The 26,988-nt window shown below is 36.6% G+C and overlaps 1 protein-coding gene across 4 annotated transcripts; it reads right to left on the minus strand.

The window, feature by feature from the left end:
* Nucleotides 1–2,329: 2,329 nt before the first annotated feature.
* LOC121426156 (cilia- and flagella-associated protein 221-like) lies at nt 2,330–26,269 on the minus strand. 4 transcript variants are annotated; one of them, XM_041622338.1, is made up of 20 exons: nt 26,163–26,269; nt 21,008–21,185; nt 20,253–20,353; nt 18,990–19,172; nt 18,109–18,206; nt 16,750–17,010; nt 16,206–16,489; nt 15,582–15,634; nt 14,745–14,809; nt 13,769–13,856; nt 12,869–13,148; nt 12,031–12,149; nt 11,265–11,453; nt 8,269–8,478; nt 7,719–7,868; nt 7,087–7,187; nt 5,406–5,504; nt 4,564–4,695; nt 3,274–3,345; nt 2,330–2,626 (listed from the first exon to the last, which is right to left on the minus strand). In XM_041622338.1, exons 2-20 carry the CDS (start codon nt 21,159–21,161, stop codon nt 2,500–2,502), a joined length of 2,766 nt encoding a protein of 921 aa, XP_041478272.1. In that variant the 5' UTR covers nt 21,162–21,185; nt 26,163–26,269; the 3' UTR covers nt 2,330–2,499. The 4 variants fall into 4 exon arrangements, with proteins under 4 accessions (XP_041478272.1, XP_041478270.1, XP_041478271.1 ...); XM_041622336.1 differs by having other exon boundaries at nt 2,331–2,626; nt 16,206–16,492; XM_041622337.1 differs by having other exon boundaries at nt 2,331–2,626; nt 16,206–16,492; nt 26,168–26,210.
* Nucleotides 26,270–26,988: the final 719 nt, after the last annotated feature.

The raw sequence follows: 26,988 nt of genomic DNA on the forward strand, positions 1-26,988 counted from the left end.
AATAAATGTATATATGAACTGTACAGGCTTTGTATTGACTCCTTCATTTTAAGTCTGGTTGAAAGTTAAAGTGCAATCGATCCAACCCCAACACAACACTAGGAACCAGACCAATCGTACATCGACTGCAATAGGGCTAATCATGTATTCAAGAAGTCATATCTCTGGCCCCCATGAACCAATTCGCACCAAATTTTGAAATGGGAAGTATTTTGTCATGCTCTACTGAAAAATGGTATAAAAAATGCTGAAAATTCAAACTAGGGGAAATTGATGACGTCACATTTCGGTACTCTATTGGGTCCTAATGATCAAAGAAGCTTTCAAGTTTCCCACTAAAAGACACAGCTCTGAATGTTGTTAGTTGCCTCACATATTAATTAAAGTATTGAATTGTATTTATAGATAATCACTGAATAAGCTGGAAATTTCTGCACAATTCGCTGCACAGACAAATAACCAAACAAAAACGGAACTCAAGTAAACATACTGAATGCAATTTGACCACCCATATTTAAATTAGACTTAACCCTAAGAAGATGGGGGGGGGGCTGATTCAGCCCCTCCCCCTCGACATTTTTCGTGATAAATCCACCGCTTGAAATTTTTGACCGCGTCACTCGCTGACTTTTTACTTTTAAATCTCGCGCAACTTTTGAGACCAAAATTGTGAGCCCCGGGTACGCGGTTCCGAAATTAAGCAACGTTTCGTAAGTGCATGCAGACCCAAAATTACTCAAAAACGTGAATTTGTGTACAAACCCAATGCAATTAGTGTTTTAGCCAAAATTCATAAACTGTATCATTATTTTTCTTTAACTGCTTAAAACCAGTTAATAATATCTTGTTTATGGTCAAAATGAAGTCCCCGAAAATTTCCATTGAAAAACAATAAAAAAAAAAAATAATACATATAGAATACATAAAATAAATGTGATGATGAATTTTTGAAAAATGAATTTGATTATATACCTATCTAGAGTATGTGAAACAAAAATCAGCATTTTAGGGGCATTATTTTATTAATTAGAGCAAACTTATGATTTTAAGCATAAATTAGCATAATTAATGAGCAATGAGATTTTTCTCATTTGAAAGAATTCTCAGAATATGATATTATAGTTTTGTAGATAATTCCATGGGTAACGCACTTGCCTATTTTCGTCGCGATCACACGCGATCGACAGCCGAGATCATAAGGGGGATGAATCAGCCCCCACCCCCCCCCCCCATCTTCTTAGGCATCAAAATAGCCCAAATAGCCCAGTCTATTTAGGGTTTAACCACTGATAGCATTCTGAATAAGGTTATTTCTGCTTTTTTTCAGGTACAAATCTGTTATAGGATAATTTCATATACAAGATGTTTCAAGTTTTGTACATGTTAATAAATGGACAAAAAAGTGATATATTCATACCAGTATTCAGATTCCAATTATGGATTTAAGTGTTTAGTAAAGAATAAAAAATGCACATTCATGTAAATTGAGACAAAATTTATACTGATCTTTTTGCTACCTTACAAATCTAAAGGGAGGTGACGCCATAGATGAGCTTCAATTGGACGGATTTTCTAAGTATTTGGTGTTCATTGATGACAAGGTGATAAAGATATACTTTCATACAAAGGAATGATGAAATTGAGTGAAAATATAATATATCCAAGCATAAGAAATAAATAATTCAAAGTTATCAAATTCATTTTATTAAAAAATTGATGGTAGTACATATGCTTAAAATCTTGAAGTCACTGCACATCTCATGACTGGTCTATGACCCCATTTTGGAATGAAACATTTCTCATTTGATGTGAGTATTGAGATTATTCATATGGATCACTTTCTTCTTTAAAGGGATGATCCAGGCTGTAAGTATTAGCTTAATAAATAGAGTAGAATTCACTGAGCAAAATACCGAAAATTTCATCAAAATCGGATAACAAATAACAAAGTTATTGAATTTTAAAATTTAGCAATATTTTGTGAAAACAGTCAGGAATATTCATTAAGTGGACTGATGATTTACATTTCCACTTGTTATTTTGTATCTTATATGAAATTAGGTTTATTCATTTTTATTTTCTTAAAGAACTAGAATAATTGGATTGACAACTGATTTAGTGCATTAGATATTTATTGCTGCAACTTATTTAATTATAAGGGAGACATATTATTCACACAAGAGTGAAATAATAAAAAATTATGATTTTATGTAATAACATAAGAAAACAGAAAGTGGGGATGTAACATCATCAGCCCACCTAATGAATATTCATGACAACTGTTTTCACAAAATATTGCTAAAATCCGATTTTGATGAAATTTTCAGCATTTTGCTCAGTGAATTCTACTCTATTTAATAAGCTATAAATACTTTCAGCCCAGACCATCCCTTTAAGCTTCTCTTCAAGTTTATTTCATTCCTTTCACAAGATCTAAGAATAGAAACATGAAGACTTAGATGTTCAGACTGTAATCATCTTCTTGAAAGTCAAAGGACATCAGTGTAAGACCAGATCAGGGTCGTTTGTAAGATTGTTCATGTGAGTTACTCTCTCTTGAATCTTCTCTCCAAGTTTGTTGTATCTCTTCTTAAGGAACAGCTCCAGCTCACGTTCTCTCTTCTCCCTACAAATCATAGCAGATGGGAAAGAAATGGACTCTATTTGTAAGAAAAGATTAGTAGAGTGAGTATCCAACTGGATTTACTTGAGACCTTGTGCCTAATTCTCATTTTGACTTGAAAATAAGACATGTGTGTATAATTATCTACATTATTGTTGCATGAATTGGAATTTTGTCTTTATCTTTCTTGGTAAGAATCATGTAGAACAAAGTTTTTTGTATTATTAATATTTTTTTCATTTCTTTGATTAGACAACTAGATATTGATAAACTCCTGGAGTGGAGTGGATTAGATTATATTTCTTTGTATCATTGGGCCAGGTATCACATTTTATACCTTCGATCTTTAAAAAATATATGGTCTAATGATAGATCAATGTTCCACTACCCATAAACCCCTAATCAGTGCAAGTTTTCACAGAACCTCACTGCAACAAATACAAGTAAATGGAATGAGAATATCAAAGCTAGAGAAGTACCGTAATTCCATGTGACTGGAAACTAACACCAGGGACGGTAACATAAATTATTCAATGAATTGTACAATTAAATGTGAAACCATGTACAAAAGTAATTATCAATTGTGAATATCGTATGTTACAGGGAACACAAGTCTTGTGAAACCAGGGTCCAGTGTGTGTGGTACTTACCTAGGGACAGGTCCATTGGACGAGACTGGATTATTGTGTGTAGGAAGCTTGGAACCATAGGGAAACTCCTCACTACAAAGTAATCAATCACATCAAAAACAACATAGACAAAACATTATACAACACATATAAGAGCAAAGTCAACCCTCAAAAATCAACTGTGAGAACAATAAGACATTGTGACAACAAAGACATTTTGAACATACAAGAGTGTAATGTGGGTACTTTTCGTTTTTTTATGTTTTAATGTTTGTGAAGAATTACTGGTTGTCAAGCAATGCCTGCATCTTTCAACCTAAGGCTAAATATTTAAATTGGAATGCACTTTTAACCCAAATTTTAATGAATGAATAAATGAATGGATGGACTGATGAATGAATTAGTGGATAAATGAATGAAACAATGTAAGTATGGATGGACGGACTGACAGATGAATGGACAAATGATTGATTGAATGAATGAACCCCAAACCACATGTTACCAACAAATACATGTACATCAAAAATCCCTCATAAACCTGAAATTGTCGTTCATCACCTGTCCATATTCTTCTACCAAACCACAACCTCCAAAATCACCACCACCAATACTACTATCACCATCATAAAAATCAACCTCAACAAATACCATTAACCCTAGTTTGTACAAAAACCAACATATTTCTTGGAAAGAGCCTGGGCAGAGTTTGATATTTGAATTATTCAGCTCAATGGTGATCAAAAATAGAGAAAGGCCAATTAATTTGTTTCCCTCATTTTTCTTTGAGTAATTTTGTTTTGAATGCATTTATTGAATCCAACTTGTCCTCTACCCAGAAAAAAAATTCTTAAGTGATTGAATGCCATAGTCGTGTGCCCCTTTGATTGACTCATCTTATTAGGTTTGGAGAATTTGAAGTTCCTTCTGTTGTAATAGATGTAATAATGTAATAGAGAAGTGTGCCCTGTAGGAAGTGGCACTGCCCTTAAAATATTTGAACCCGGGGCCTTAAGGATGTTTCACAGAGTTAAGTGTGACCCATGCTTAAATGCTGGCGTATGCATGATATGTAGCACGGAATCTTTTACATACCTTGCAGCTCGCGTCATCTTATGATTCGACCAACGCGCTGATATCTTTTATACCACACAAAACTGAAAATTTGATTAATTTAAATGCGACTCAAAAGTCACGCTTATCTCTTTGTGAAACAGCCCCCTTTTGACCTTTCAACTTTGTCAACACCCCTCATTATACCAAGGAAAGCACCAATACTGGAATTCACGTCAAACCCTTCACATCATGACTCACCTTTCCGATGGTTGTTGCTGCTGATCTGGAGTTCTTGGCGGGACTATCAGGGGGAACTCGGCATTGACCATACCGGGTGTCAGAGCAACATCGTCTGTTTTCTCTTCCTTTCCTTCATCCTCCTCGTCATCTCTGCATGAACAAACCATGTATGTAAACAAATCTTTCATCGGTCAAACACTTCGCTATCCTGGTGAAATAACATAACATGTATTGCAGATTTATTGAAATACTGAACATTTAACAGTTATCCTATTCATGCAAATGTCACAACTCACCTAAAATTAAATTTGAATGAATGAATATGGAAGTTATCGTTAGAAACTTGCCCAATGTCAGCATTACTCCTATTTGCTTAAGATTGGTATGCTTTTTTTTCTGACTTATGATTTTCATTACAGATCGAGCATACCGATATTAAGCAAATAGGAGTAATGCCGAAAATTCGTAAACCAATTATAATTTCCTCCTATTAAAGCCTCTTCATTTACTATCTATTGTCCACGGCGGATGGCATTCGGATACTAATGAGTTAGAAAGAAGAGGATCGAGGGTATTTGAATTCCAGTTCATCGTGGCTTAGCCATGAACCAGAATAGCCTGGTGGTTAATTCGCTGCCCGGAAAGCAGTAGATGGCAGGTTTGAATCCCACTGGTACCAATTTTTCTGACTTATGATTTTCATTACAGATCGAGCATACCGATCTTAAGCAAATAGGAGTAATGCTGAAACTTCGTAAACAAGTTATCTCATATCATTTTTAAGAGTTCTGCATTAAAAGTTAATGAGCCAAATCACAAAATGTGTGGTCTCACATTGGTATTGGAAAAACATGACTTACGAGTCATCTGAGACGATGTTCTCCTTGTCTTCAGTCGGTAAACCATCCAGAAGCTCCGGTACAGATTCAGGTAGTAGATCTGGACTGAAGGTATCCGTCCTGTATTAGAACGATCAAACAAAGTCATTGATAAATATATAATGATACAAGTAATACAAATCAATAACAAAAGATTTGCAAAGATATATCTCCTTGGATTTACTTGTTTTATTGAGGATGTAACATGTAGGTGTTGATTAGTCTGCAGGCACAGATCTTTGATTTTTGCAATTTACATAGTGTGTAATGCAAAGTCTGAAGTAGTGAGACTAGATTCATTATATACTGTGACTGTCTGACACAGACACAGGGCCGAATTCACAAATGAGGTTTTGAAAACCCACAGTTGAGTCCATGGTTTATGCAGATTTCCTGTATAAATTACGCTTTATTTTAATAGTGCTCATCGGGCGCATGTATATAACATGTCCAATGATGATGCGCGCTTTTGTCATAGTGAGCTAAATTGACGCTTGTTACCATGGTTAGATACGCTATTTAATTTATGACTCCACTATTTGTAGAGTGGACTATTAATTCAAAACAGTGTACTCATGAATAAAATAGCGTGGATAACCACAGCGACAAGCGTCAATTTAGCACACTGTGACAAAAGCGTGCATCAGCATTGGAATTTTTTAATAATCGTGGTAAAATATTTATACAGGAAATCTTCATAAACCATGGACTCAACTGTGGGTTTTCAAAACCACCTTTGTGAATTCGGGCCAAAGATTTTCGAGGCTAGTCTTCTCTCTAGACATATTATAATTGGTTTAAGTTACTAATTTGAGTCTGTGTTTGTAGACTAGGTGGTATTCAGGTACTAAGGGTACCCTTTCTCAACCTAGAATCACAATTTTCAAAGACATTTACTGTAAAGTACCGTAACACTCAAGCAAATTATTCAGTCAATGGTGAAAATAACTGACCATTAGGCTCATAATGCTCTTGACCATTCTTGTCTGACCCAAAGGATGACAATTATGAGTGAAATAGCAGCTGGATAAGCGATTTTGATTATTACTCATGGAAAAGCTTACTTACTGCCTTCAATGATGTAAAATTAAAATAATTACAGCAATATTGCAGTCAATTTGAGCATTTCTTAAAAAATACATCCACCACCGGCATTCATTAATCCATATGTTGTTCGAAATAGACATCAGAAATTAAATATTCCAAAAATTTGTTTTGCCCAATTGATCATGGGCCCGGCAGCCACTGTGCAGCACCAGATCGACAAAGCTCTATCCCTTTAATTGTTGAACGCCAAACAGGGTAGCAGCAACTCTCATCTTTAAACATCTTTTTGTCTGACACGGCCGGGATTTGAACCCCCGGCTGTGAGACGGATGCTCTACCAACTGAGCCAACACACCGGTTGTCTCAGTGAGACTAGATTCAAGGGGCCTACTTTTCTTATGGGCCAACAACTTTCTCCTAGATAGCGCATGCCACAAGAAAGAAATTTAAGAATATGGATTGATCAGTAGAACTAGCAGTACGATCCCAGGAAAACTGTAGTGTTTACTCAGCTTTAAAAAAATAAAAATCATTTGGAAGAGGAGAGAGATGCAGTATTTTAGAAAGAGTTGTCGTTGGCATCACAATGAGGGCGCTATAGCAATTTGTCACTCACCATCTTGGTACCCATACATTGGTTAGCGTTGGTGTGTTAGCAAGGGAGACTAGACCTTGAGAAGGGAACTTCTTCCATGCCATTACTCCTTTTATTACATCCTAGAGGGACAAAGGTCAGAGAGGTCAAAGGTCAAAACAAGAGCAAAGACATCATGTTTGAACAGATTTATTTAATAGTATCATCCCATTACTCACTGTTTACATCCTGGATGGACAAAGGTCAAAGGGTCAGAGGTAAAATTCAAGACAATATAAAAATGACAAATAATGACTAGTATATACTCATTTAAAGACTTTATTAAAGACTTCGTGGCGGGCACATTTATGAATTTCAGTATAAAATTTTATGACACTGTGAACTAACCAAGCTGTAATGTACTTTACAACTTATTTCCTCTATTCTACTATAAGGTTAGGTAATAGTTTGGTACAATATTCATGACTATTACGGATGGAAGATGAACATTTAGCATTCCATAGAAGTGTTAACTAGAATTCTTGTTAAGCCTCAAATTAAACCAGGATTTGATAATCAGAATAAAATCCCAGTGTTTTCTATCAAGTAGAAAGATAGCAATAATAACATATCTTGTTCAACATTTTGAAGATGAAGCTAGGAAATGTTCCAACCTCTTTATCCAGGTATCTCTTGAGCGTTGCACCATGTTTGTTCCTGGGATCAGAGTGGGTGTACCTAGGCAAGGGGCAGAGATGGAAGTCTGGATCTACTTCAGCGTAGGGTAGAGGGGGTAAGAAGACTTGAAGACCTGGCGCAGGGTTCTGAATGAGAAATGTTTTTAAAAAATGAAGTTTAATTCTTAACTACAAGTCTTCACTGAAAACAACTGTGTGTGGCAAAAAAATAAGCAGGCAGAATTAGTAATTCGGAGTACATATACCAAAAATAATATGATATAGGGCTGCAAGATATCGAATATTTGGGTAATTAATCGTTGTATGCAGTAAAATCTTTGAAATTGTGATATATTGTCTCCAGTGAAAATCATTGTCAAGCACAACTATCAATGTTCATATCACTTTGAGTCGATCAAACGAGTCATAAATGCATCATGAATCATGTTTAGTGAAAAAATGTTCAAAATAGATTAATCAACAGATCAAGGCAACTTTTCTTGGTATTAACAAAATGATTTCACAGACACCTAGCTAATACACTCACAAATATATGGAGGGAAGGGTAGTCAACGGATTTGAAGAGCCCAGCAGGGGGGACAAGTTGAGAAGCCATCTTCCTCGCCTCCCCCGTTACCAGCTCGATCGGTTCCTCATCGTCGTCGTCCTCCCCATCGATGCCTTGCAATCTCTCCATAGCTGCCTCATCCTTCTCCTGCCAGGCTGGCTCAGGAACTGGCATGGTGATGGTCTCATCCTGAAAGTTAATGACAAGGTCACGGTGAAGGTTAGGTGAAAGTCATGGTGAAGGTCACGAGGGTCACGTAGAAAGGAATTGTCATGGTGAAGAATTCTAAAGGCAAAGATCTATGGCAGGAAAATGGTAAGCGTCATGGTAAATTTTATGGGTGACAGTGAAGGTGAAAGTCATTGAGAAGATCATTATAAAGTCATGAATGCCATGTAGAAGGCATTGTGGAGAACATGGAGGATGTTACACAAATGTAGTCAAGCTCATGAAGGAAGTCATGGTGAAGATCGAAAGAAGGTCATAGAGGTGAAGGACATATGACAGTCATGTTGATTCATAATGGAGGTCATGGTGAAGATAATCATTGTGAAGGTTATGCTGTCAGAAATTCAAAAGATATTAGGAAGGAATTCAACATCAAAACATAAAACTTGTGTCTCTCAGTGATCCGCAGCTATTCAATGACAATCAACCCACATCATCATTTTTAACCCGTCCCATGCAAATCAGTCAAATAGTCCACATTTACCACGCTAAGTTATCATCAGAAAAAAATTAGAATAGACAGAGAGCAAATCTGAATGCATAACTGATCCACAATGTGCTGCACTCAACCCAGGTGAGGTGAATGGGTACCTGGCAGGAATTCATTCCTTGAAGAAAACGCAGCATGCGTAACAGCTGCACTGCTAAAGCCAGGGTAGTTATGCTGCATATACTGTAGCGCTTAGAGACTTCTTACAAAGTATTAAGCGCTATATAAGCAAGTATTATTATTATTATTATAATGCATCAAGCACAAATCTTTGGTATGCAAATGAACAGACCTACCAAATTCATATTAAAAAACCCATTTAGGGGTAAGTCAGGGCTCCACACTAACCCATTTTTTCTACTGGTCCAACCTATTCATGTCGGACCAGTAGATACCCAGTTTTTCAAATTTTTACTGGTCCGAACCTAAAATCTACTGGTCCCCCAAAATAAAGAAAACATTAAAAAAAAACGCAAGGTAAAAGAATAGATGAAAGGAAGAAAAAAAGAAAGACTGAGAGACAAAGAAAAGAAATAAAAAAAGGTAAATAAATGATTGGCGGAAGGAAGAAACAAAGAAAGTAATGAAGAATGAAGGAAAGAAAAGGGTAAAAGGAAGGAAAGAAAGGAAGAGATGAATATAGGATGGACTCAAGAATTAAAGAAAGAAAAATATCAAAAAGAAAGAAAGAAAAAAAGAAATAGAGAAAAATATTTTTTAAAAGGATAGAAAGAACGAATTAAAGAAAAAAAGGGAAAATAAAAAAGACAGTAACCCCCAAAAATAGGGAAGAAACAAAGAAAGAAGGAAAGATAGGAAGAAAACAGAGGAAGAAAGCTAAAAGTATCAAAAATAATTTATCAATTTCTTTTTGTCTCAATTAAAATAGCCACGAAACAAAGTGTATCAACACACACATAAATGCATATGTGGGTCTAACTTGTATTCAGACGACATTACACGAATCCTGTGTTTAAAAAATACCCCACCAGCTTATAACACAGGAACTCCATTGCCTTGCGTGCTGTGTCAATGGGACCTCAGGTGGGGTATTTGAAACCCCAATTTCAGATTTTGGGAGAGCTCTCGTTTAAACTGGGGTGGGGTTCATCTGACTGCTGATAATGCCTTGCGTGTTAGTCAATGGGATCTCAAGTGGGGTATTGACACCCCAATTTCATTTTTTTGGGAAAGTTGCATTTCTCGCGTTTAAACTGGGGTGGGGTCGATTTAGTGACTGCTGCTGCTGATAAGAGCCAATAACACCGATGCCTGCCACCACAACAGGCTGATGAACAGCATGGAGTGGGATTGCAGCTGTCCTTGTTACGTAATAGTATAAACAAACTCTTCAGAGCTTCCTGGCTGACATTAATCTTGAAAGAATGAATTTGTATTCTATTTGTTTTAGGACATTAGCATATCTAAAAACGATTCGGAATTTAGATGAAGATCGACATGAAATTTTGAACGATGCAAAATGACCCACAATTGCCGAAATAACAATAAGTTAAAAAAATCACCCTCTCTCTCTCTCTTGCTCTCTCTCTCTCTCTCTGCCAGGCCTTATGAAGGTCACTTCTCCTTGGGGGAAGGTGGATTATCTGGGAGAGTGCGTGGTTGTTTACTTAAGGATAACCATTCCTTGTTGATATCGGGGATGGGGGGGCGAGTGAAAGTAGCTTGGAATTTGAAATTGGGGTGTCAGATGAGATCCATTTTTAAACACAAAGTTTCGTAATGGATATCACCCGAAACCTGATCTGTTTGAACCAAACAAAAGTGAAAATTTATCCTTTTACTGCTTACAAATGACAGAGTTACTCCAATTTTTAGGAAATATGGACATTATAAGAGTCTTTCATGAACCGCGAATTTTGACAGTTCTGCCAGAGTTTAGCCAAGCTTCGTTCGCGCAGCCAGTAAAGAATTTACCACGTGAGTTGTGTGGCTGGCTAGCTACATATGTACACTGTATTGTATCTGCTCTAGTAGCAATTACGTGAGATTCATTCTGTGTGTATTCTGTGTGTGAATGACAGAATTTATCGGGGGGGGGGGATGGTTTGCAGTGAATTTGACCATTTCTGGAAAAGTTATTGGCCCAACAATGGTTTCTATTACTGGTCATGTCGGACCAGTAAATCTTCCTATTTCTGAAAATCTACCGGCCCGACAGCGATTTTTACCGGTCCGGGACCGTCGGACCGCCGCTAGTGTCAAGCCCTTTTAGGGGTAAGTAATGATAAACACGTACCTCTGCACCTGTCCTGAGGGGTCTGACCAGCTTGGGTGCCACGTACCCACCAGCTGCGTCCTGTACGCTATGCGCCTTGTACCCCATCAGCCGATACTGCTGGGGAACCTTCAGGCCGAGGTACGGTACCTTCCGCTTCACCTCAATGTCTGTTGCCTTGGCAGGGACAATGCCCAGTGCATCAGGGGCCTGGTGAATATGACACAAACAAGACATTTCCTTAATTTCATATTGTAGAAGTTGATATTTGAATAAATATAAATGCTAGTCATACCAATAACTATTTAGGGTAAGAGTATTGCTTGAGGCTGCTATATTTACAGTTACATGTCACCCCTCATCCAATGGCACTATAGCTTAGTGCCATCTCAGACAAGGTCAAAATTGAGCTTCAAATATGGCAGTCTAATGATTGGATGTTCTAATAACGTTATAAATTATACAATAAAGCAAGAGAATTGAAAAATCCTGCTTTCAAATCGTCTTTCCATAATACAACTTCTTTCACTTAAGGTTTGAGTTTGATAGCATATAAAAAATCTTTTAGAATAATAGTAAAATTTATGAGATCTAAACCAGTCAAGATTTTCATTTATTCTTTAATCAGTACATCTGGTCCCTATCAGAGCAATGTCAGCAGGACAGTGTTTACAAATCTGATGGTAGTGATCCATCTCTACTTTAAATATGACACTATTTCACTACTTATCTTTAATAAAGAAATAATGACGGAGTTTTTAAAACAAGCAAGGTACGAGTATCTTACCATATCATCCTTGTAATCTGGTGAGATGTATGATGGGAAGGCGTAGGTTAGTAGCTTGTCTGAGCTGACTTCCAGGGGTAAGTGGTCGTATTTGGCCTCACCATTGTTACCAAATGTCACTGAAATAATGGATGATTTATATGATAAATGCAACAATAATAAGTATACCTTTATCAAAAGTAAATTTATCAAAAACAAATGATCATGTAAATGTTCATATTACATTTAGGTTTACATAAAATTCCTATTCCTTTATTTACATGTTTCTTTTACAATGATATCAATAATAATACTATTAACATAGACATTTGTGTAACACAAATAGCGCTCCAATAACATGCAGGTTGGGCTGGACACCTATTAAAGTGATCAAAGGAGATATATAAGGAATTTTTTCCTGCTGGTGCCATTTAACAACTGGATGGAGAGTGGCAACTGCAGATTAATGTCTTTCCAATAGACAATACAGTGGATTTTTTAACACAATAAGCACAGTCATTTTGGATGCAGTTCATCAGGTCTCTTTGGGCTATAATAATCAGACCGGCCGCACAGAAACGCTGTTAGCGTAACAGAGCGCTAACAGTTAGTCCAATCACATCTTTCGGACTGTGAAGTCAAAATATTAATTCACTATGTAAGCAATGCATTGTTGTATCATTATGCATCGCTGCCACATTACCGGTTGTAACAGGGCATCTGTTAGCTCGTTGTTAGTGCTAACAATGTTTCTGTGCGGTTAGTACAGGTCATGAAAATCAAAATTTCACAAAATAACTCCAAAATAACATTTAGACTATACAAATTCTTCAGGAAAGCATAAGGCTTCTTTCCTTACATTTCTCAACCTTGCCAGCATTCCCAGACTTGTAGTCCGCTACGAGCTTGCTCAGCATGGACCACTTGTCTGCCGCCCTCTGCCTCAGAATGACCTTCTGGACGGCCTGCTGGAAGCGTCCGATGGCTCGATGCTTCATGGCCCAGGGGTCATTGCAGTAGAGGTCAAACTGTGCCACTGGGTCAGGGACATGGGTCATCCGTCGGTAGGTGCGTCGCTGGGTGCATGTCGTTGAGACACGGTTAAACTCTATCTCTGGAAGTGGGTCTCCTCTCTTGAACTGGATGACAAAAGAAAGGAACTTGTTTGATGGCTTCCATTGAACAATCAACCTCTCTGTATGTCCAACCACTATTTTGCTCCTCTTTCATTTCAGTTCAACAACTAGGGCCTATTTCATAACACTTGTTATGATAGCAAATTTGCCATTAACAACTAAAAGCTACTGACATCATTTAATTTGATTAGCTGATAGTAAATTGATCAATAAATTGTGCATTTGTCATTACATCAAGTCTTGACACAATGGGTCCCTGATCAAACCATGATAGTTTTTTTAGCTTTAAAACTTTTAATATGAACTAGAAAATACAGACAAATCATTTCATGAAGGGCCAACAGACAACAGTTGGAAGCACATACTTAATGGAAATGCCCTTTTGTAACCTAAGAAAATTGCTTACAGAAATCAAAATGAGATGAAAGGGGGATTTACGTGTCAGGTATATTACTTGGCAGTCAAAGAGATAAACTCAAATCTAATTAATGAAAGGAGACTATGAACACAACATTTGAGGGAATATTATTTATTTCAAACCCTACTTTCACAACAGTCAACTATAAATGCCTCCAAAACAACAAACAACAGCAAAGATGGGGGAAAAGGGATGCAAAACTCACATGATAATCTTTGAGAGCTTCTTTTCTTGTTTCAACAATCTGTAGTCTCTCTTCTTGAGGCATCTGCTCTCTGCCGAGGTGGACTTGCCTGTTTGAATGATAATCATAATACCAGTTTTAAATCAGAAACCACATTAATCATCCAAAAACTCATCTCATACAGGGAAACTAAAGTATGCATTAAGAAGATGAGTGAGAATTATTGGAATCTGATCATCATCAATCCAAAGTTTTAAATACAATACACAATTTACATTTATGTAGCACATTACATTGACATGTAAATCCGGTTTTGTCCCTGTGAACGGGGTTGGCCAGAATCACCTCACACTTGCAACAATCGCCCTTACCCCCTGCCCTCCACCTTGCCCGATTCAGTGCATCCTTCACCCTCAACCCAACCCTCCTGCTCTCCTCCTCCACTGCCTCTTCCATGTATGCTTTGGCCGTCCCCTCCTCAAGGAATTTTAAACAAGATTCGCATTTGAATTTGAGCAATTCCATGAAAAACTAACTTTTGTAGGTCTGACCAGCATTTTTCTCCAATGATATTTCACTTAATGGACTACTGATATCATAGTAATTTGAAAGCATTACAATTTTTTACATGAACTAGAGTCAAATCCCTTCAGGAATGTTTTTACTCCTAATTATAGGGGTCTTTTTTATGGAATTGTCCCTTAGTCACTTTATCATAATTTCAAGCTCCATCTTGTGAGGTCTGGGGATTACTTCACAAAACAGGAGTCAATTTCAAGAGTCTTGATGTACAAACCTGTTTCTAGAAACATACCAAAGAAGCATTTGGCTAGTACAACAAAGAACTAATAAATCTTTCAAACTTATGAAATATCCAACCTAACAACCTTAAGAAATATCTATTCTAAACCAACCCCCCCCCCCAAAAAAAAAATGGGGGATTTGGGGGATACCTCCAAAAGGAAAAAAATAAATTATGCAAACTCAAAACACTTACCATCTTATTTGATTTCTCCTCTCTGCCTGAACATCATCCCTCACTTCCCTATCAAACACAGCTTCCTGTAAAGTGATACATTTTTAAATGAATTATCAGACAACAACAAAAAGTGCACCCTTTTCTATTTTCTTAAAGCCACAGTTTTGCCAGCGCCATAATGAGGCTGTGATGAATGCAAGGAATACTCCACAGGGAGTGGAAATTGTGTACTTTTCGTGCTTGATTGAAATGAATCCAATGACCGGAGTATTAATATGCTGTATCCCCGCTTTGAGCCATTCTGGGAAAAGCGCTTTATAAAAATTAGCTATTATAATTATTATTAGTTGAGGGATAGTTCTAAAAGAAAGTCTAAATATCAGGGTAAAATGTCTTCATACCATCATAGTTCTTGCAGATCCTGGCACAGTTTACAGGTATGCAAATGAATCAGTCAAACAATTAAACTTGGCAATACAGAGTACATTGACATACATATGAGCACGGTATTAATTACAGCTACTTTCTGTGAAATCTATTAAGAACAAATCTCAATAAAATAGCAGTCCAATGTAAAAATTTATGTTATTTACATCTGAGAAGACAACCCGATTCAGCATTGTAAACTTAGTATTTTGTATATGTAGATACCATGCACTAGCATTCATCTTTCATGTTAATAAATTTAGAATTGATAAATGAAAATTTACAGATTTTCTTCATATTTCCACCTTTTGTGTTTATGTAAGTAGCTCTGGAACAAACTTCGACAAATATTGTGAGCTGTATGAACAAAGAACATGTTAAATTTTTAATTTTAAAATTAAGAAAAATGCTAAAATTCAGTGAGTTTACCTTTAACTGTCTTGGGTTGAGTGCTTGGGCCGACCCTGATTTGGATTGTACAGCTATAATGAAAAACACAGGAAATCAATTATATCTTTCAACATACACAGAGAATGCAAGGTGCATACAAGATTTCACTTCTCTGATCATCCAAAAATTATCATTAAGAAATAATGCCACATAAGTCACCTAAAAGAAAATCCTTTACATTCAATATCATAACCACAACTCATTTCTATCTTGAAGGTTCAATCTTCAAACTATATCTATTCATTCGTTCATTCATTCATGAAACTTTTTGCTATTGTTAACATTACAGACTATCAAAAGATTTCCAGGTACGATAAAAAAAGGGATGGATGGGTTATTGACTGCATGCAGTAAAAATTTATGCCTCCACCATCGCCAGGGCAAAAATATATAAATCTCACAACTTCTATTAAAGATTGTCAAAGAATGACCTCTTTGACTTATGACCTCATGACCCCATGATATATGTATCGTACTTCATATTTTTACCAAGTTGGAAGATGACATTTTTTAAATTTATTATTTATTACAAGAATGAAAACAGGATTGATGGACAGAAGAGGCCCCGAAAACATAATACTGCCACCGAAAGTCAAGACATACCTTCCCTTAACTCCTTCACTGTGAGCTTCCCTGGGGTCTGCAGTAACACTGCATTGACCGAATGCTGGACATCCAGATTGGATGGGAATCTTACACCGTTCTTTTCCGTGCCTTCCTTGGTCGGCTTGGATACAGTGACTGTCTTCTTCTTAGTGGTCTTGCCCGTTCCTTTCTTTCTTCTGGACATTGATATGGGTGAGATGGACTGGGGGTCAAGCTGGACTGCTGTGTTGACCGGTGAGAGTGGACCTTCTGTTGTGGTGTCGATAGGTTGGGTTTCAGGAGGACTGTGCAAAGAAATCATAGATGGATCAATGTTTGAGGGCCCCATTTCACAAAGGATGTCATTACAAAACTATAAAGAAGTCTTGAATCTGATTGGTTAAGGAATGTGGTTACTACGGCAACTGCCATTGCAACATGTGAATGTTATAAGTTCAAATCGGTGACTTTTCAATTTTTGGAGACTGTTCACAGTCTCGGATCAATTGTAAGGCGTGTGGTGGCCTTAACCCACCTGGATCTGCTACTGCTCAATACTTACACAGCCAGTCCAGGGCTGGAATGTCCGATGAAAGTGCAATCCAACGGCTTGGTGTTGAACTGAGAGATGATCAACTGAAGCTTCATGATCGCTGTGCTGAAGTCCGAAGGGGAATAGGTAGCGGTCAGCTCGACCTGACCATTCCCCGGTACGGTCCCGCTCATAGGTGTGATGGTGATAGCAGGGTGGGGTTGGATGAATTTGAGCTGGTATTCAAAATCCAACGGGATATTGCACTTGATGGGTATTACCTTTCTTGATCTGGTGGGAGGGTGGGGGAGAAAAGTGGGAATGCATTAAACATCAAAATCGGCTCAGAATGATAATAGGAGGTATTTCTTATAATTCTATCTTTACAACAGGATAATAGACTTTGATAGGAATTATCTGTCTAGATCTAGAGTAAAAATAAATGAAAGAGTGCATGAGAGAATGCGTTAAATACCATAGAGGCAGCTCCCAGTGATAAGAGTCTGTGTTTCTTAGTGACTCTATCTCTACATTTTGTTTTATGGGTGCACAAGTAAATGTATAAATTATTTCAACAGAAGTTCATAATAACTTCTTTTAGGTGATCCCAATAAATTGCCTGGCAATTATCATAGTGTTCATGTAATTCTATGTATCCGTACAAAGTATGGAAATGAACTAAATATACATTCAGACATAGTCAATTGAAATTTCAGCTGATAAAATCCATTGAGTATACCCTTACATAGACCTCAAATATGTCAGTTTCATAAGCTACCATAAAATATTCATGTAAAGATAAACATATAAAACTGAAAATCTCAAGAATACTGGTCCAGGGATCTGTTTCATGATGCTGTTTGTGCGCCGTTACACACAATTTTATGCACTTTTGGTGACCCTTTCTTAAACTTAATGACATACCCAAATTTTATGTTTTAATAAAATTGGAGCAAACTTCTAATAATTCTCGTTAATTATTGACAAAATCAAATATTGTATTTAGATGCTCTACAGCAACCAGAATTTAAATCTACAAAGACAGGATTGTAACTTAAGCAGATGGGAATATGATAATAATAGCTGGATTTATGCTTTTGGATACAAAGAGCAAATATTATTACCCTGGCTTCAACTCAAGTTTTATTTTATCAGCAGCGCCCAGAGCACTCAAGGAATATATCTTACCAGGTACCCATTCACCTCACCCGAGTCGAGTGCAGCACAAAGTGGATCAAGTTTTTGAAGGAATTCACAGAAAACAAATATTTGAGAATCTTGACCACTACAAGAAAGGGTCATTGGTCATTCGTAAAATTGTGCCTAACGTACGAACAGTTTTATGGAACACCGCCGTCACTTCTATCTTGACGCTCCATTACATCTTACCTTTGGGATACAGGTGTAGGAGGAAACTTGACTATTTCTGGAAAGTCAGCTGACATGACAGGGTATGCATGTACAGGAATCACAAGGTTCTCTGTACTCTGGAATAAAAAGAGGAAAAACGATGTGGTCTCAATCATATGCTGAATAGGTTATTTCTTCTCAAAAATTGACAAAGTATTCTTCATTATAAGAGTTCCTTGGCAGAGGAAGTTGCGTTCATGCACAACTTTGATTAAGTAAGGTCGCATTTGATTGAAATTTGTTCTGAAACAGTCCCGTTTAATATAACCTTCATGTAAACAAAATCATGACATGTGACTTTGAGGAAGCACAAGGATATTATGATGGGGAGAGGGGGCAAAAACTCCAGAGGAAAATTTTATGCATTAGTTAAGTAGCCAAGTGATCACTAAGTATCACTACATATGTCAATGGGAAGATAACTAAAGGACACATCATATTATACTTTGTGTGCGGGTGTTTGAGTTTTTCTCCAGACGCGTATCAATCAGATATGATTATTTACAACTGGGACCGACCTTTAACATCATCATCCGAAAGACGTGACCAGGGCTTGGGATTACAGGTGCATGCCACAATCCCAAGTTAATATTTTGGAAAACATGTAGGCAATCCTAAGTCAGTGTTCATTTTTATTTAGTGTTTTCTTTTTGATATAAACTTTCCATCTTTTTTTATCAAAGAATCCCACAATTTCTTTTTTTTTTATATATAGGGGGTGAGGAGATGCTTTTGAAGATTGTTACATGCATGTTTTAAAAAATGAATGATGACATCCTCATCTGCATACTTTTCACTATAACATGGACAAAAGTTATTATTCATAAAACACCAACTCAATCAGAGAATTTTATATGTACCTGACAATGTATCCTGATGCAGTCATAGAAGTACCTCCACTCATCTGGTCGGAACTCTACTGTTACTTCCATGGATAAACCTGGGACCAGACGATCCCTCTTCTTGTACCATGCTTTGAAATAACGTGTAGCCGGAGGGATGATATGCATCTGCTGACATTCCGAGGATGTGTTGATGATGTTCTGAAATCAAGAAAATGCATAATTCTTACCCAAATTTTAGTATGAGATGCATAGCATATCACAGATATGCAGGTACAAGAATGTTGTATATTTTGTGGAAGGATTTTCATTTTTTGTTTATTGAAGGTGTGCCAGCGATGAAAACTACATGCACATATTAAGAGTAAGATATATTGATCATCAGTTGTCAATTTTTTTCTTCTTCTAAATCACCCCCCAAAATCCCTGTCCAAAATAAAATCAGAGAAATTTTAATCACATATAAATAGATATAAGACTACATATGAGCTCCTGATATGATATCAGAGGTCTTGGTACATGCTTGATAATGATATTTAAACAACAGCAAAATGACTTGGGTTAGAATGAAAATCGCAATTAAAACTTTTTCAAAGGTGAGCAAAGAACAATGTGGTCCTCATTTCTTTATTTTGCATCAGTTCACAAAAGATAGATAACCGTATTACTTCTAGTTATAGGTAATTACATCATGGATGTAATGTCCATCATTTTAAGTTTCATCAAGAGATATATCTGACACTGCAGAAATCAATTTTCACAGGCAATGGCAACAAAATCAAATTTAACCATGAAACAAAGTGGTGAAAAGGCATTTTGATCATCTTTTGAACCTCAAAGCATCAAAACACACTGCAATTCTGAAAACACTTCACAGTTTGTAAATTTCATCACACCAGATGATTACTGTAATTAACAACTTCAAGAACAAAATTGGTGATCTATTTGAGATGATGGATGCATCCTGCTATAATTCGGACAAATCATTATTTCAAGTCTTATTTGGGTCATTATTTGATCAGCTCCTTGCAACAGATTTTTTTTTTTCATTTTATAACTTTTTTTTCAAAGTTAATAACATCAGCAATGACTTGAATTGATGTTAGTAGAGTTAGTAGTTTAGAAATTGTCATAACCGTTTGGGTATAATGAAAGATATTCCAGATCAATATTCTTCTTTTTTTTAATTATGTAATTCACATTTTGTAAATTTTCAAATGTTTTCCGACATAAATGCTACCAAGAATAGCATTATTTATAAAGGGTGTACAGTGTACTTACCATAACTTGTCTATGAACCTTTCCTGGTTCAAACCCGGGGAAGTGAACCACTGCTGGTTCCACTTGAAGTACTTCATTGTGGGATAATTTATGATATATTTCTAAAATAAACCAAAATAAAATGCAAGATATTTTAAGTATGTCCAATTTAATACTCGTCAAAAGGTATTATTTACGGTTTAGATTTATCTTATTCCCTTTTATTCTAACATTTAAATCTTTGAAAACTGTAGCGACTATGTTATACATGTAGTTTTTCAGAGATGATGCTTCAAAAAACAAATGAACTTTCTTTCGGACACTTTGATTTTATCAAACTATCTTCATGGAAATATTACACCTTGTGGTGTTTTCCCATTACAAGTTTGAGAAGTTGTTTTATAGCAAAAATAATTCAATTTATTGGAGGCCCAACTCTTACACTTATCAATAATTTATAACCAATAGATCAAATAACACTTGTCTTACATACATGCATGCATACATGTACATACATACATAACAGGTACTTTATAGGGCTTTACCAAAAATATGATCAAAGGGCTTTACAATGAACAACTAATAATAATAATAATGAAATTACATTTAACAGCACTTTAAAATGTATCTACGGGGATAGCTTCCTGATCTAAATGTCCTGTTTACCCACAATTTATGGAACTTGCCCAAAAGGCAATCCGACAGGCTCTTATGATGTACATGTACTATTTCATTAGTCACATTTTGAACATCTTAAATCTTTGTTTTTTACTTACTTGTGTCTAAAAGATGGTTTGGAACTGGTTTCTTTTTCTCAGGGGCAACCAGTGACTCGTGTAGAACAATTGAAGCACCATTGAGACGGGATTGACTCCTTAACGGAGAGAGGGGATCCGTGTTCAGCTGACTCAATGGCCTCTCCACAGCCATGGCCAATGCTACTCCCGCAGGATCCTAAAAAATGAAAGTGACATATTGAAAAATACTGAGATGCATAACAGTAATAGCAAGATGGAGAATTACTTGTGCTGATGGTACATGTATTAAACAACTAGAAGAAAGCTTAAGCCTGTGTCTTGTTCTGCTTAACATACATGTAGGGCCCTACTGTCCATAAACGCATCGGGGGTACAGCAAGGGACCTGCAGATGCAATATACCAGGTGAACACTCTGCTCTTTTAAGAACAGAGTAGCGGTTTTAACGTGCAAAGGATGTTGCTCTCCTATACACGGGATCAATCTTAGCATCCTTTCCAATAGACAAAGCCTTTTCCTCCTGCATTCACACCTGCACTGAATGCAGGTGAGGCACGCTAACACACTACCATCAGACTTTTTTTTTTGCTAGATGTGTTTCCGCATCAGCTGGACTCGAACCCACGCACATTGAGATCTACAATCTTATCCAGAACAAGTGCTATAACTGACTGAGCTACAGTTGAGGTAGATCTAACTCTTCAAAAAAAAAAGGTTTTTGTGTTGGGAGCAAAAATAGAATTTCTTGCGTAAAGCTGAGATGATCAGCAGAGCAGCGCAGCGCAGAGGCACGATGTCATAGGCTAGCAATAACACGATTGGTTTTGCTCCTCTGAACCTAGCTTGGTGTTGGAGCTCAGTTCAGCAGCCCTTTCACGCTCTCAATGCACCGAACACCATACTTGAAATCACCCACGGCCATTGCCAACTTTATTTTACGTTTTTACCAAACAATACCATAACTACTAATCGTAACAAAATGGCCGATCGAGACTGGGGTAGAAGAAGGAGAGAACTTTTCATTTTTTTGAGGTTCCAGTTTGTGCCCAGATGTCAGGAAACTGCCACTCGTTAGACCTTCATCCATATAATCGTGGTAAGTGCTTGATTTCTGTTTTAACTATTTATTCGGAAAATTATTTTGACCATCTTCACGCTAGTCGCGTGAGTATGGTCAATTACACGGTAAGGTCCTGGGCTCCCGCCCGCATAGCGGGCGGCAGTTCCCTGGGTTAGACGTTACTTACATGTAGAACAGTCTAAAAAATAATTGCAAATCAAATATCTACATGTAGTCTCGTTTATTTAGGGAAAAATCTTTAAAGAATGATTTTGTAAATGATGACTTTCGGAAAGTATGTTAATTACAATAAAATAACTAACTACCTTAAAACAGTGGTCAAATGAATCTCGATCTCGATAAAAAAACAACTTTAAAATGTTCAATCTCAGAACTAGACAGCTGGCAGCCGTCTGTTTCGAGGAGTTTTTTAAGTTTAATATTTTTTTTTAATTTCTCCTCATACCAGTAGAGGCGCACGGCCAATATGGGAGACTCTCTCCAATAATGGCAATATTAATAAGGGAGACAATCTCCCATATTGGAGACTTGCTTTGCAAAAGGACAAAAGAAACAACACCAACAAAAGCATGATTTTTTCCACCCAAACTTTTGTCCCACTGAGGTCAGAAGCCCATTTGTTTTGTGTGTGGATGACAACAAAAATCCTTATAAAAACAAAAGTAGACAGTGAAAAGGGGTAATATTTCATGAGGAATCTGCTTATCACATTTTTATCTGCCGCCAATGTAATGCTTTTTTTAGCAAATGTAAACAAAGAAAATTGGTCTCCCAAACTGGAGACTGTCTCTGAAATTGGATACCCAAATTCTTTATAAAAGTCTCTGATATTGGAGATAATCTCTCTCATGAGAGACAGTCTCCAATATTGGCCATGCGCCTCTACTGCATACACAGACGGCTCGCTATCATGCAGCCATCATTATTAGGGGACTTGCAATGCAAAATCCCCACGACGTCAGGGCTCTTCAATTTTTGTCTTTAATGAATAAAAAATTAACAATTATTGCGACCAAAATGCAAATTAATATTCCCTCTTGGCAACCTGATTAGGTAGCTATGTGCGAATACGGGGCATCGCGAGCGCTGGTTTTGGTGGCACGGTTTTCGCGCGGGTTTTGCTGCGAGTGGCATCGCCTCTGTCTGGGAGGCTCATTGAAAATGGGGTTTAAAGCGCATGCGCACATAGTAGGTGCAATCTCGTGCCTTTTAACAGACAGCTGAAGATGTGCTCTTTCTGTACATGTAAGTTTCAATGTGGAAACTCGCCTGTAAAGTGTGGATATCGGAGCTTGAAAGTTCATCAAATTTTTGGACGCGTAAATGTTCGAAATTTTTTTATGGTAAGTAAAACAAGAATCCGATTAGGTATACAATTTGACTGGAAATATATTTGAATTATCAAAAAATCCAAACTTACGTGATTCTGACGTTGCGCAGTCCAGATATAAGAGATGCCAGCTACCCTTGTCACAGCCGGTCTCTCGGCAGTCGAGCTGCCCGATGCGCCTGCGGTTGGCAGGGTGATGCTACCCTTGTCACAGCGGTCTCTCGGCAGTCGAGCTGCCCGATGCGCCTGCGGTTGGCAGGGAGATGGGAGCGGTCGATAGTGAGTCGTTCATGCTGGATTGAACTAGATCGTCAATTGCTTACTTGATGATTATGTTGTGCCTTTTTTGGGAAATCTCTGTCATTATACCGTAGATAATTATTCTGATATTGATTTTAATACATACATTTGTCACAGAAAGATTTTATCATCCCAAGGTTATGTGACTCAAGTCAAAGAGTCTAGGTGGTTGATTATCGTTTCATTTGGAAATTGGATTTGCTTTTGACAGTGGAATATCAATGTTGACTTTTCTAAAATTAAATTCATGGGTGGAAATCCCAGGGGGACACGTCCCCCTACCCAAAATAATAGGGGGACATGTAACAATAATACATTTTTTTTCTTTCTTTTTTGGTCAAACTTTTTTGGGTTAAAATGAACAGTTTGGGGATAAACTTTTTTTTTAAACTTGTCAGAGTTGCCAGCATCCATAGGCGGCGAAAGCTGGGGGAAGTGTACCCCCCCTTAATTTGAGGTGGGGGACGAGGACGATCCCCCACCTCAATTTTTTTTTTTATAACCTTTTTTTTTCTTTTCTTTTTTTTTGCTTGTCAAATTTAGTTTTCTGCGTCCCCCTATAATTTTTGGTTGATAACCTTTGGTGTATTTTTTTGATTATCAAAATAATTTGGTGGTCCCCCCTAAAATTGTTGGCTTTCGCCGCCGATGCCAGCACCCCCCTACCTTTGGGGTCAATTTCCGCCCATGATTTAATATGCAAAAAAATTTGTTGTTTAATTTTTCACTCTCAGAGGAAATATTTCACTTCCACATGGCTCTATTTTTTTTCTATAATTCATTTTTTTTTCTATTTTATTATAATTATTTTTTTTTCAAGAAGGGTGCAGGAGGGGGGGGGGGGGTTGTGTTCATAAGTTGAAATGGGGATGGGATTTGTATAAGTTTTTGTGTCACTTTTGTTCTCTTGTTTTGAGTGTTGGAGCTTTGATGCCTGTTTTTGTTGCTGTTCAGAGCTTTATTTATGTGCAGTGATTTCATGCTAGAATATGAACTTATTTTTCATTAAAAAAGGAGTGCTCGAACATGGCCTTTGTTGTAATCATACATATCTAAGAAATGCATATATTAAAGCTTAATTTTTATGTTTCCTTCTTGATACTTGAATTACATGCAATGCTACATCTTTACACCCTCAGACTCTGCTGCTCATCCTTCCTAAAAAAATTGGAATCGAATGCCCACGGTCTCCAAAATGAAAGCTACATTATCCATCTATAAACAAATTGTTGAAACAATAAAATACATAAAGAATTGGTGAAACAATCAAATACATCAGAAAAGCACACTTGTATTTTTATACCATACAAAGTACATGTACAAAAGGAATGATATTTTTCATTTGTAAAAAAAAACGACCCCATACATACATGTACACAATACTAAAGTTGAAAAAGAGCTAATTGTAATTTATATCAGAAAAACAAAGAAATACATTAGAAATTACAAAAACAATACTTTAAACAAATTCATTTAGGAAATTATCTACATGATGCTGTGTTGATGCCAACTAAATTATATACAAATTATCTCTCATTATTACCTTCATTTGGCAAAAAAAGAGGCGAGTAATTGTAATTTGCATAATTAATTAGAATTAATTAAAAGAAATTATTTTACACATAATAAGAAGAAAAATTACCAAGTGAAATGATTACACATCAATTGAGTTTTCTTTCACCTTTCCATTGATACCTAAATCACTTCAAAGGGCTCAAAAACAAAGAAGTTAGAGCCCGTTGAAGACTTGGGTTCAAAATGGTCACAAAATGGTCACAAAAATCGGTTATGCACTCCATTGACTTTACATTAAGACAATGACCACAAATTTGAATAAATATGCGCGACTTAAACTGGAATAACTTTATAATTTCTTGATGAAAATTTGAGTTCTTGGTATCATTTGAAAGGTCTTTTAAAGGGCTTTGAAATGATACCAAATTCATTGAGATTTGAGGACTTTCATTTTTTTTGTCACATACCTAGATTAGGCCTAAAGTAATTGCCAAAAAACGGAGAAAAATCAAGTTAAAACTAAGTAGGCCCCTAGGGCCTAGCCGGGCCTAAAAGGAACAAAAAGTGAAAAACAGTGACTTTCCTTGGCTGTCACGCAAATTCACTTCCCCGTTTTGTCCGATCTTAAGTACATAAACATATGGCCATTGAGTCCCCTGTACAGATCGCGCTAGAACTTTGGTCTCTGTATTTGGTGAGTGAAGCCAACGGAGTTCAGCTGAACAGGCAACATAACAGAGACCGAAGCTTTTGGTCTATCTCAGAACCTACATAATCTTCAACATGTGGGACAATACAAATTGAACTTCGAATTGATGATCAACACTGAACCAAATCACGTAAAAACAATTACCTACGTCAAAGCAAAAGGAGAAATGCAAATCATTAATACCACTTAAAATCAGAGAAGATAGAGGAATACATGTGAAAAAGATTTTTCATATTCACCTCACGTTTTCTTTTAAAATTTAAAAGTTACTCGAGTCTGAGTTTAACGTAAGTTTTTCCTGGCTTCCTGCGCATGCCTTGAGCAGAATTATGTACACTTCTCACAGTTGAACACATGCGCGATGGATAAAATAGTACTTAACTGACCTATAATATAATCAACAAATTGTCAACTCATGGAAACGAAAAGATATGGGAGTAATATATCTTTTAAAAATATACATTAAAGCAGGCGAAATATTTCAATAGAATACAGTTTCCATTATTTGCGAATGATTAATTATAGTACATTAGTGTGATGCGGTCAGGCAGTTCCCATAACAACATTTAGTGGAGCAAGCATATTTTGCCAACACAATTTTTAAATATTATTGTTTTTTGGGGAGAACAAATAATAATCCAAAATTAATCACAAATTGATTATAATTTTATGAAATAAAATATATTTACTGAGTTATAAAGTTTGTTCATTGATTTCATAAAACTTTAAATAACCTCTCTATAACAAACAAAGACAAATCATAGTGTCGTCTGCTAGGAGAATATTTGTGTATCTCTGCGTAGCCTACCATGCATTATGCCCAAGCATAATATATACGCACGTTATTGGTGCGTTCATATAATAAACACCAGTATATTTCCAAAAATGAATGGATAAAAATAGAAAAGCAAGCAATTATGACCCTTTTTAGACAGGCTAAAATTTCCTTAACCCCGTACTATTGGTGGGGCTAAATGGCAATTTAGCCCCACCTATAGTACGGGTTAAAGGTAAATGCTAGTTTTGGTAACGATATCAAAATGAGTTCGTACAGAATCCAATGAA

The sequence above is a fragment of the Lytechinus variegatus genome, chromosome 13 (assembly GCF_018143015.1).
Source record: "Lytechinus variegatus isolate NC3 chromosome 13, Lvar_3.0, whole genome shotgun sequence".
In the NCBI taxonomy this organism is placed as follows: Eukaryota; Metazoa; Echinodermata; class Echinoidea; order Temnopleuroida; family Toxopneustidae; genus Lytechinus; species Lytechinus variegatus.

Coding starts and splice junctions, on each gene's coding strand:
- LOC121426156 (XM_041622336.1), bottom strand. CDS start 21,161: ATGGCTGTGGAGAGGCCATTGAGTCAGCTGAACACGGATCCCCTCTCT. Junction 20,354..21,007: donor AAACCATCTTTTAGACACAA/GTAAGTAAAAAA, acceptor GGTTTATTTTAG/AAATATATCATAAATTATCC. Junction 5,505..7,086: donor AATGTATGGGTACCAAGATG/GTGAGTGACAAA, acceptor GTTCTAATACAG/GACGGATACCTTCAGTCCAG.